This window comes from Hydra vulgaris, chromosome 05, assembly GCF_038396675.1.
Source record: "Hydra vulgaris chromosome 05, alternate assembly HydraT2T_AEP".
NCBI classification, from domain to species: Eukaryota; Metazoa; Cnidaria; class Hydrozoa; order Anthoathecata; family Hydridae; genus Hydra; species Hydra vulgaris.
Genome location: NC_088924.1, coordinates 34,548,906 through 34,562,675, shown reverse-complemented (window position 1 = coordinate 34,562,675; position 13,770 = coordinate 34,548,906). Strand labels below are relative to the sequence as shown.

General features: G+C 25.3%; 1 protein-coding gene across 1 annotated transcript in view; it reads left to right on the top strand.

Moving 5' to 3' along the window:
* Positions 1-13,521, top strand: part of LOC136080802 (contactin-5-like) — a 41,369-nt gene extending 27,848 nt beyond the window's left edge. Inside the window, exons 5-8 of the mRNA XM_065797992.1 lie at positions 1,479-1,712; positions 3,716-4,018; positions 4,565-4,807; positions 13,202-13,521. Of these exons, the coding sequence (XP_065654064.1) occupies positions 1,479-1,712; positions 3,716-4,018; positions 4,565-4,807; positions 13,202-13,506 (1,085 nt within the window). The 3' untranslated portion in view covers positions 13,507-13,521. The remainder of the gene's footprint in view (positions 1-1,478; positions 1,713-3,715; positions 4,019-4,564; positions 4,808-13,201) is intronic.
* The last annotated feature ends 249 nt before the right edge of the window (positions 13,522-13,770 follow it).

Below are 13,770 nucleotides of genomic sequence, written 5' to 3'. Positions count from 1 at the left end.
ACGACTAAATGTCTTGACATGATATTTTTTGTTTAGACATTTATTCAAACTTGATTAAAAATATTAATTTGTAAAAAGTTTTATTAGATGTCACAATCGAAGTGTTTGTATAGAGATAATGGTTTGGCTGTGTTTAAAAATCATAGCAGTCCTCAAATGAAAAATATTAAAAAACATATAACTCAGATATTCAAAATTAATATCCTTAGTATTTCTACTTAATGCAATGTAAAAATAGATAATTACCATGATATTATTTTAGTTCTTATTTGCTGGAGTTCCCAGCCCTTACCATAATACTGAAAGTAAGCTAAATGTTAGTCAAATCAAATCCTTGCTTGTTCCACCCACCTACCTAGTATTTTAAAACAGTTACCCGCATCTATTATACTTAGGACATCATCAAACTCCTCAAGAAAAATAAATCTTATAAACTCTGCACCTATTTATTAAGATACGCTGATAAAATCAGGATATAGCAATAATCTCTAATATCGTCTAAAATTAAAATTTCTTAAGGCTAGTCATAAATCCAATCAACGCAAACAAAGTATATTAAAAACTGTATGTTAAAAACTGCAAATATGTAATAAAACTATATGGCTATTACAAAATCAATGTATTTAATGTAGTTTGAAAATTTTACTTATAAAGCTACTTTAACACAACCTAACGCCAATCACACAAAAAAATATTACATTGGTTTTAGCGAAAACTCGTTTAAGCTCAGGTATGCAAGCACAAAAACCTTTTGTTTAAATATAAAAACAAAAGGAAATTTCTAAAGAACTCTGGAAAATTAAGGAAGCAGATATTAAATGGATCGTTATTAAAGCATGTTAATCTTATAATCATTCACTCACCTATTACTAGTTTTTCCCCACAAAAATTAGTTGCGCTAATTGCCCTATTTTAATATTTAAACTCAATACCTTTTTGAAAACTGCGTAAATAACGTGATTTTGGCAAAGTTCTACAATGTTTACGGTTAGCAAGTGTTTTCTTTTAGATAAAAATAAAGTAGTGAATCTATTTTTTTACGCTTTGAAAGCAAAGTATTTAACTAATGTCTCACAAATTATGTTTTAGCTGCTCTAAATTAAACATTTCCTAACATACCATTTACTTTCGTAAAAAAAGTATTCACTTTTGTATTTAAAAAGAACTAGTATTGTTATTATTATTATTATCTTTATTTATTATTATATATAATTGTGATAAATATCAAGATGTTTTTTGCTTTTAGATTTTTACTTTTGTTTCTGAGCAAACAAAAATTTTTAAAGCATAAATTAAATTAAATTGGAACTGTAAAAAGGTGTACAAAAAATTTTGTTTGGGTTTTGCATAATTTTGCGTTATGACTAACACATATTGATTTATTTTTTTGCTGTAATTATACATCATGAAAATTTTTGCATTAAAAATATTACGCAAAATAAACTAAGAACTTTTACGATTTCTATTTTAATTGCAAGTCAAACCCAAGGTATCTTTTTCATCCTCAATATTCTATGTTGATTTGGCATCAAATGTAACATTTCCGACCTGTAACGTTTTGAGCAATCCTCCTGCTAAAGTTACATGGAGAAAAGGATTTGGCGAAATTCAAAAATCAAGATCTGTTGTATCAGAAAATGGAAACTTTATAATTACTGATGTTCAAGTTGAAGATGATGGTTTTTACGTATGCACTGCAGAAAACTATTTAGGTAAATTACTTAGACTCAAATCGAAATAGATTTTTAGATAAAAAAGTTCGCAACATAAAATATTGTAAGTTTTTAATAACTTATATAACGTTTATTTCATTTATTATACTGTAACTTAAAGTAAATAATAATTGGCAAATTTAAAACAAAGGTAAAACCAAATAGCTTTTCCCTTAGTTTTGCAAAATTTAGGTTCTATAATTCTAAGAATAAAAATTGAATCTTGGTCCCTAAATAGTTTTAGCGGCATTTACAAGAAGTCTATAATATATATATATATATATAATGTAAATTGCCTAAATTAAAATTAATTAATAAACAGTTTGCATCTTTTTTTTCCCTGTTTTTTGTTAATTTTTAAACAAAATTAGTTTTTATTTTTTTAACTGTTATTGTTTCATATTTTTTTATAATATTGTTAGTTTTACTCCTTGTTATACCATAAGGTTATAAAATAATAATATGTTATAATATAAAAAATATAATGCTGTAAATATTGTATTAATATACAGTTGTTGAGCTGAAACAGTACATTAGTACTAACGTAGGAACAAAGGAGACATTCCTTCGCAAGACTACTTTCCTTGTACATATATAAAATTTTAACAATGTAATCATAGTTTTTAATGATTTTGAGATTATAGTTTTTATTTTTAATTTATTTTACATTAAATAATTATTATTTCAAAAAATATACTAATAAATCTTTATATTAGATCTAAGATAAGTTATTGTTGCTAGAGATTTAAGAGATTTAACCTAATGATGATTGTGATGTATCTAACCTAATGATGATTGTGATGCATCTAACCTAATGATGACTGTGATGCATCTAACCTAATGATGATTGTGATGCATCTAACATAATGATGATTGTGATGCATCTAACATAATGATGATTGTGATGTATCTAACCTAATGATGATTGTGATGCATCTAACCTAATGATGATTGTGATGCATCTAACCTAATGATGACTGTGATGCATCTAACCTAATGATGATTGTGATGCATCTAACCTAATGATGATTGTGATGCATCTAACCTAATGATGACTGTGATGCATCTAACCTAATGATGATTGTGATGCATCTAACATAATGATGATTGTGATGCATCTAACATAATGATGATTGTGATGCATCTAACATAATGATGGTTGTGATGTATTTAACCTAATGATGATTGTGATGTATCTAACCTAATAATGATTGTGATGTATCTGACCTAATTATGATTGTGATGCATTCATAAATAGCATATAGTATTTAACTACTATATAATTATATTTTATATCATGCATGACTTGATAATGCAAAACAAAATGTTTTTGATATTAATTTCATTTGTTATTATAAACATATTTTGTTTGTGAAACAATAAATTTTGTGTTTGTCAAATGGTTGTCCAATATTTGATTTTTTAAAAATATCTTTTCTATTATTCTTAAAAGCAATTATAAAAAATAGTTTGTTTTATATAGCTATAATAAATTTGGGACATCCATTTATATATTTTATAAAAAATATTATTTAATTAATAGTGTTTATTAATACTGATTTATTATTACTAATAATTATATATCAATACCGCCTTAATAAAAGTTTCTACATTAAAAATGTAAAAACTTTTATTAAGGTGGTATTCATATATAAATTTTCTTATTAAACAAGTTGGTTAATAAAAACTTGTACCGTCTAAGCAAGGTTCAAAAACAATTTGTCTTTTTAGTATTTTTTATTCAGTAGCAACTTAAATATTTAATTAAATTAGCTGTTTCAATTAATACTATTGCATAATATATTTAATTATGTAAAATGCATAAAAATAACAAGAAAAAGATGCCATCATAGTTATTGATTGAATCAGAGAATTTTTCGTTAAAAACTATTCAACTAGCAATTTTTCGTTAAAAACTTCAACTAGCAATTAAAAATCAAGTTTTTAATTGCTAGTTGAAGTTTTTCTTCTACTAAAAAAATTAGTGCATTTTCTATTTTTAGGGTCAGATTCTGTAATCATACAGCTGAAAACAAACCCGTTAAAAATTTCACATGGATCACCCACAGAAGCAGTACTTTTTAACTATCCCCAAACACTCTGGTGTGGCACATATGGACGAACTGAAAAAATTTCAGCCAAATGGCGATCTCTGATTACTAATCAAGTTATTGAACACACTGAATTTAAAACAAAACTTTTTCTCAATACTACGATAAGGATAACAAAAGGTGGCACATATTCTTGTGAGTTCACTGATGGAGTCACTGTGATTGAAAGGATTTCTATAATTAAATCATTCATTTGTAAGTTGAAAAAACTAATATATGTTAAAAATATCAAATTTTTAATATTAATTAGTAAGTATTCAATAATAAGTAATTACGATGTTGCTTAATAGTAATACATTATTTATTTACATTAAATATTAGCCAATATATTTTAAAATTATTTCTCTGGTTTGAACCTGTTAAAACAAAAATGAAAATATTTGAACAAAAAAGTGCTAGAATAAAAACAAGAATATTAAGTTAAAAATTAATTTAGTTTAAAAAATATAATATAAATAAAAAAGTAATATAAAAAAAATAAAAAATTTGTTTTCAAAAATATTAGGTTTTATTATTAAAAATATTACTTAAATATAAAGAACCTTATGATATTTTTTTCAAATATAAAATTTTAAAATATTAAACATTAAATATTAAACAAATAAAGGTAAATATTAAAAAAAAAATTTTAAATCTTCATCACTGTTTAATATTAATGAATTATAATATATATTTTAGCAAATGATAAACATTGTTAAATAAATATTTTTTTATATTTATTCAACTTCTTTATAAATGCAGTTCCGTCAAACATTTTAAAAACACCCGACGAGTATAAAAAGATTTATGAGTTGTTAAAAGAGGTTGATGCTCCGACCAGTTCTATTTCTCAATGTATGCAAATGAATGAATACAGTGATTATGAAGTCAGTTCATTTTGGAGGAGTTTTCAAAACTGCTATTATTATAAAAATACTTTAGTACTTGTGAAAGTAAAAGATCAAAATTGGATTTTGGGTGGGTTCACAGATATTCAATGGAGCAGTAAGTAAAAAAAATTACTTTGATTATTTTAATATAGAAATTTATATTTTTCTAAATTATAGAACTCGAAAGGATAGAGGTAGGTAGAAAACTAGAAAGAATAAAGAAAGTTAGAGAACTAGGAAGGATAGTAATCGTTGCTCATATTTTGCAATAAACACCCTTTTAAGTAATATCAGGTATTATGTAAATAATGTAGCTTGCAATGTTCGTAACAATAAAGACAGCGATTTGGCCATGATCGCTAACTATGTAAGCTAGCGATAACTACGCTAGGTAACAACAACTTTTTACGATAAAGACAGCAATTTGGAGACGAAGATCGGTCGCTAGAAAAGCTATTTTCAGCTAACTACATCAACTAATTATAGGCTTATAGTAATGCTACAAACTTGTTGACTTAAATTGGCTAACTAAAAACCAGTGCAAATATAAACATACGTATATACATATCGCCATAGTTATAGATAGCCATAGTAACATAGCATTTATAGATTTGAATAATGTACTAACTAGCAACAAAAATATATTGATTGCTAAAAAGCTACAAAATGTAACCATTAACTAGCTTTAGGTTTGTTGTTAAATTGTAGTTAACTACATACCCACGATTTGTAGCTATCAATATATTGCATTAATATCGCTAGCCACAAAGCTAAGATATATTGCCTTTGACTTTCTACAGATTTGAGTTATGTTGTAACTAGCTTCGATACATAACTAATGATATATCGCAGTAATATTGACAGCTACAAAACTGCGATATCTAGCTATTGACATTTTGCAGTTAAATTGCAATGTTTCAGGTTCAATAATTATATTATTGTTATTGTTAATATTATTGCTATTTTTAATATTGTTGTTAATATTAATATTATTTTTATTAATATGTATATATATATATATATATATAAATATATATATATATATATATATATATATATATATATATATATATATATATATATATATATATATATATATATATATATATATAAATATATATATATATATATATATATATATATATGCATAGCATATATGTATATTAAAATTAAAAGCTGAAATAAGAGAAGGCACTTCAAAATTATACATAACCATAACATATAAATATTTATATTAAAATAACAATTAGAAATAAAACAGAAACTAAGGAAATTCCAAACAAAAACAAAAGTAAATTCTGTGTTTAAGACATGAAAGAGAAATGTAAGTACTTTTGAAATATAGTTGAGAAGATGATTTATACATAAAATAAAATTCTACAACGTTTGTAAAATTGGTTGAATTTTTTTATTTTACCCAAAAATAATCCCTTTTTCGTGAGAAGACCTGATGTGATAGAAAAAATGGATTGCATTTTCGAAATCAGCGCTGAGAAATACATGAAAAACAGTTATCAAGTTTCAAACAACTTTTAAAATTATTTTTTAGCTGACCTGTGTAATTTGCCTGCTAAGGAATAGAAAAGCGAATTTACTTACTAAAGGTCCTTGTTTGCCATCATTAAAGAATGTATGGTATAGGAGATTCGGGGGTATAGTGTCCCTCTATGCACACATGCCTCCCCTTATACACTGGACCTGAGAAAAGCGGACTTGAATTTTCGGCAACCTCTTTTTTGAGTGCGCAAAAAACATGTTTTAGAAGCGTTTGATAAAGTAATGGATCGGGGGATATGATCAACTTTAAAAGATACACGCTTTAATTTAAAACATAGTTCTTAATTTATGCATAATTATATATAATTTTGTCTAAATTTAAACTTTTTTAATTATTGAAAAAAAAAAGGAAAAAGTAGGGGGGCGGTATTTCTGAAGCGTACGTACTTTTTAGGGGAGAGGGGCATAAAAGCACGCACTGCAACAGAGGGAGGGGGTTAAACTTTTAAATTTTTGGTGTACTTACTTTATGGACAACCCTCAAAGTGTTATGTAAAAATTAATTAAATTTATCGTTTTAAGTTGGTGACCGTATGTGCTTTTGCAGATAAAAATTTAGTATATGTGTGCAAAAAAAAATTGTTTAATTTGAGCATTTAATGATCAATTTAATAATAGGGTATTTAATAATAACTAATGCATTTCTATTCGATATAAAATAAATTTGAAATTTTAAGTAATAAAAACAGCTTTCAAGTTTTATTTTGAAATAAATTACGCAAATATTGGACATTTAATTTTATAAGGAAAAACTTAATGCTGCATTACCACGGATTGAGCCTTTACAAACTTCTAGAGTTGATTAACTGTCATGAATTTGAAACTTTTTTTAAATGAAAGATGAGATGTTAGGCGATCCCAATATATGTATAGTTTCGTCCCGTCTTTCCGAAGGTGTAGCATGATTTTTTATAATATATAATCTATAATATATAATATAATATAATAATTATAATAATTATAATATATAATTTAATTTTATAGTATATAATCCAAAGTTATTCAAATTTATATGAACCAACGTTGATCCAATGTATATAATCCAACGTTAAACTATAGACATAGAATTAACGTTGGGTTATAAGCATAGAATCAACGTTAATCCATTTACATTAGATCAATGTGGGATTATATTCATTTGGTCAACGTTGATCCATATACATTGGATCAACGTTGATCCTATACATTCGATCAACGTTGGGTTTAGGTCGGAAAAACAGCCAAATTTTGCAATGTTTTTCCATACGTAGGACCAACTTAGTTTTCCTAATATTTTTTAATCACGTCGTTATTATGGTTTTCATTAATATAAATACAATAAAACTAACATTGGATTAACGTTGTATTTGCATTTGAGAAAACAGCCGACGTTGGCAATGTATTTAAATGCTTTGGCCCAACGTAAGTGTGCTAGCTGGGAGGTTTATAAACTAAATTTTTTTATTTGGTTTAACTCGTTAAATTTATCATAAAATGTTTATCTATGTCATAGTATTGTTTGCAATTTTTTAAATTTATGCAACAACATCACTTGATGTGAAGATCTGAACTTTTCAATCTGATCTTTTACGTAGCTGAATTTGCTTTGTTTATTTTTCCATCAAGCAACTTTTCACATCAAAATTAGTATTTTTACTACAAATTAAAACTACGAAAGATTTCGTTTACTGATAATCATTAAATTTAAAGAAACTCTATTGTTATATAATAAATCTTGGTAATAACAGTTAATAACAGAAAAAAATATTCAGTAGAAGAAAAAAATCTTCAATCTACATGCACTGTTGTCCAAAAATGGGTCATAACCACTTCGGAAATGACCCGAAAAATCCATCTGAGGGTTGATTCTATAGATTATAGTGATCACTTTAAAACAAAAATTTTAATTTTTTCATTATATTTGCAGGAGAAAATTGTATTTAAAGTTTTTGCCAAATTTACACTAAAAAATCTAATTTTCAAAATGCATTTCCACTGCTAAAAGTCACTAAAAAAACTTTGTGTTTTGTCTTAAATGTTGCAAATATCTCTAAAACAACATTGTATTAACCTATTATTTAACTTTTTTTTCCTTCTTTAATAAAAGTTCAAATTTAAAGGCATTTTAAGATTGAAATATGCTGGCGCCAAATTTTTGCCGCTGAAATAATGGAAACAAATAAATTAGCATTTCTGTTAAAAACTAATTTGTCTTTGTTAAAAAATGCCTAAATTCAGCAAAAACTCATGGTGATTGTTGAAAATTGGTTTGATTTTTTTGTTAGAAGAAAATTGATCGCATATTAACTGATTTTTTGATTGAAAGAGTCAAAAATATATTCAAGTGTTGTATTAATTTCAGTGATGAGAAAATTCCAACTGGCATTTGCAATTCATGTAGAAGCAAACTACAACGACTTAATACTGTTAGTATTATTGAACAGAAACCAGACTTGCACAATTTCAATTTGATTATCATTAGGCCATCTACAAAATATTCTGGTGCTTGCCAGTGTACAATTTGTAGGGTGGCCGATTCAAAGCTCAAAGAAAATCTGACACAGATTGAGCTTGATATATTGAATCAAAACAAAAGTCAACCCTGAAACAGACCGTTTCAAAGTTTTCAGTCCCAAAACTTTATCATCATACCCAGCTAAAAAAATATTCAGCATTTGTTTGTCTGTACTTGCAAAAGGACATCTTCACTTCTGTACATAAAGAACAAGGCGGAAATATATACAGAAACTTGCCGCAGAAGACGCGCAGTTTCATACTTTTGAAAATTAGTATTGAAAAGAAAAACACAACTTTTTCTTTTCAATATTAATTGTATTATATTTTTGAAAACACAACTTCTTATTTTCAATACTAATTGTACCAGCCAAAGGCTAAGGGGCTCAGTACAGTCAAGAAAGATATTTATTTACTTTTAAAGGTGTCGTTACAACCCTCTCGCAATTCAATAACACCAAAACAAAAACTTTGAGTAGATATATATATATATTTATATATATATATATATATATATATATATATATATATATATATATATATATATATATATATATATATATATATATATATATATTATATATATATATATATATATATATATATATATATATATATATATATATATATATATATATATATATATATATATATATATATATATATATATATATATATATATATTAAACCACCGTCTAAACATACTTTTTTGGGGATTAACGTGATACATAAATATAATCGCGGTTCCGAAAAAAGTTAGCTAATTTGGACTTAAGGTAATTTTAGGAAATCACTTCAAAGTTTTTGACTATATATATATATATATATATATATATATATATATATATATATATATATATATATATATATATATATATATATATATATATATATATATATATATATATATATATATATATATATATATATATATATATATATATATATATATATATATATATATATATATATATATATATATACGTAAGTGTATATATATATATGAATAAAGAAAATATCTTTATATTATCATGTATAATATTGTATACTTGAAAGAGTGCTCAATAGATAAACTAGAGCTATATAATAAATATGTTACTGTTACCCGCAGTACCAGGAATTAGCTAAATGCTAATGTTTATAATATAATTTAATATTGCAACTCTGAGTTTCATGTGTTATCACAATCATCAGGCAAGTAGTAAAAGTTTAATTTTGCTATTCTTTGGTAGCAAAATTAAACTTTTACTACTTGTCTTGCCAAAATTACTATCCTTTTTTTTTTGCAAGATTTTTTTTTATTTGAGAGTGTTAACATAGTGTTCTAATTTTGATTTAATTTAGGTTAGTTTAATATAAGCTAGAATTTTTATCTCACGCCTTTGCGCCCTACATATGATGTATCTAGTTTTTAACATTTATACAGCAATTTTCAAAATATATTTGTAATATAAGATAATAAAATCACTTTGAAGAAACTATGCAATGGTCGCATTTCTCTTGGTTTCCATTCTGCTCTGGTTTTAATCAGCATGCAGTTATGCATTTTCACCCTTCCATAAGCTTTTTTTAAGGCTTCAGATAAAAGTTTTACAGTTCTTTTCACCAATTGTGAGTTGTTTAGCAGATCAGTTAGAGAATTTTTTCATGCAGTTTGAATAGTTTATTGTAACTTACATGAGGTAATAAAAAATCAAGTAGGACGCTCAAATTGTAATAAATCAACATCAACAAACTCCAAATTTCAACTTTGAAGTTTAAGGGTATAACTGCTTTAGCTTTAATTTTTATCTAAAAATTCGGATTAATTTCCCTAAAACATTAATTTTCTTAAAACAGTATCTCCAAACTTTAGCCTTGAAGTTCAAGAGTATAGCTTTGATTTTTTGTTTGAAATACTAAGTGATTTTCTTGAATAGCATAATATAAAGAATTTGATTGAGAGCACGGGCTCTTTCAACTTTCTTATTGTCTTAGAGCATAGCATCAAGAAGTCTTTCCTGAAAAAAGCAGCAGGAATAACCTTGAAGATTTTTAAACATAACTTTTGAATTAATAAAAGGTTGTTTTTATATGAAAACTTTAAACATTTGTTTACCAGTAAGGCCTTTATGATTTTTATGATCATTTCCTTTAATATTTTTATGATCAAGCTTTCTTATTCCGATATAACATGACGAAGAGGTAACTCACCATTGTGAAGTTAGTAAACTATTTATATATGAATGCTAGTTTAAAAATCTTCACTAATTAGACAACTAAACCATTGTTAACATCAGTGTTGGAACTTGTTAGTGATGAAACTATTCCGGTAAAATTTGATTCAAAATTTACCGGTAATTTTTAATTCGAAGAAGTTAAAGTTCTTTTTTAAGAGTAATAAAATAAGTAAAAAAATTTTAAAAGTTTACCAGGCAGTTATTTTTTAAAATTTTTCGGTAAATTTTCCGGTAAGTTTTACCTTCGCAAGTTTTACCTTCGCTAGATCATGTATTATCTAGAGCAATTGCTTTCAACCATTCAATAGTATCATAATCAGTAAAAACATTTAGTGTTGCTGAAACCATACTATTTAATGCATCATTTTCTTCTCCAACATGTCTCAGATATTTTTTAGAATAAGTCTACTTTAACCAGTAAAATGGATGTGATGTTCATCTTGAGTTGTTCTATACAATACCAATTACTCATGTATTTAATGGCATAGAATAACAAATTTTGTCTTACTTGCCATCCACACCAAATAATTTTAGCTGTAAAACCTATGGACAATGCTTAGTTTTAATTGAACGAGCTTTTCAACAAAATATCTTATATTCTGTCGTTATCTGAGATTTGTTATTCTTAATTATTACTCCATTGTCAAATAAATGTTGTAGCAGCAGCATTAATCTTAAATCTTATTGCATCATCATCATCATCATCATCATCATCATCATCATCATCATCATTATCATCATCATCATCATCTTCGTCATCGTCATCATTATCATTATAATCATCATCATCATCATAATCATCATCATCATCATAATCATCAACATCATCATAATCATCATCATCTTCATCATCATCATCATCATCATCATTATCATCATTGCTGTACCTTCTTTGTTTCCGTGCTTGCACGAGTTGGACTTTTTTCATAATGCTATTTCTCTAACAAACACAGTCTTGAACATATTCTTTCCTTAAAAGTAGCCTTTTCAAATCATCTGAAATACATTCTTTTCAAGTTTTTCTGCTTCTACCTCTAGCTTTTTCTTCTGAAATTTCCAACTATCTACATGCTGATAACCAGTCATCTGCATCTTTACGCTTTACATGCTAAAACCACCTAACGCACCCAATCAGATATACTCACAAGCCCTAATCTTTTTCTTAAATCATCAGTGCTTTTTAAGTCACACCGCATACCCATTTAATTGTGTTAATCATCATCTTTTCTATTCTTTCCAAAGGCTGGACATCATCAACCTTCATTGTCAATGTTTCTCTGCCATACATCATTAAACTCTAGATATATGTGCTGTAATTTTTTCCTTTAATCATTAATGAAATACCTCTTGATTTTAAAGGTGGAGATAAATCTTGGAACTAGGCCCAGACAGACTTTGTTCTTGCCCTAGATGCTGCTTCTGTTCCACCAGCTGATCCAATTCTATCTTCAAGATAACAAAATTTACAAAAACACACTTAACCTTTTCTCTTCATTTATTTCAATCTCTTTTTTAACTTCTTCTCTATACTCACCAAAAGTGCATTTTCCAATCAAAATCAACAAACAAAAAGCCCTTTTGCTTCAATTCCATCTTTCACTGTCTCAAAACTTAATACTAGTTATTTTTCTGTTTCATATATATATATATATATATATATATATATATATATATATATATATATATATATATATATATATACATATATATATATATATATTATATATATATATATATATACATATATATGCATATATACATACATATATATACATATATATATATATATGTATATATATATATATATATATACATATATATATATATATGTATATATATGTATGTATATAGGCATATATATGTATATATATATATATATATATATACATGTATATATATATATACATATATATTTATATACATATATATATATGTATATATTTATATATATTTATATATATATATATATATATATTATATATATATATATATATATATATATATATGTATATAAATATATATGTATATATATATACATGTATATGTATATATATATATACATGTTTATGCATATATACATACATATATATACATATATATATATATGTATATATATATATATACATATATATATATATATACATATATATATATATATATATATATATATATATATATATATATATATATATATATATATATATATATATATATAATTTTACTATTGTGTATTTGTTTAGATCTTCAACACTTATCAAGCAAGAAAACATTTGTATTTACAACATATCCAGATTTTAAAATAAAGACTAAAGATTTAAGTAGAACGCAACCTTGTTTAAAGACTATGTCTGGAAGAAATTACCCCTGTTTTGGTTTTCAGGAGTTTACTTTTGAAGAACTTGATATTTCATCAAACTTTGGTCATAAGATTATTTCAAATTATGACTATAATAAAAAATACAAAGCCGTAATCAAAAGTAACCGTTTGTTAGGCTCTGAAATGACAGTGCATATTCAAAATATAGAAGTTTTTTATTTGACTTAAGTTATAAAGTTATATATATATATATATATATATATATATATATATATATATATATATATATTATATATATATATATATATATATATATATAGAAATAGAGAGAGAGAGGGGGGGGGGGGAGAGCCGACGATACCGTTGGGTCAAGGCGGCACGGAAACCAAACTTCTTTTTATTTCTAAAATACTTTTTTTTTTAAAAAAAATTATAGAAAAACAGTGCTTTTTTAAGAAATTGACAATTGTGCCCTTCCATTATGAAACCCGT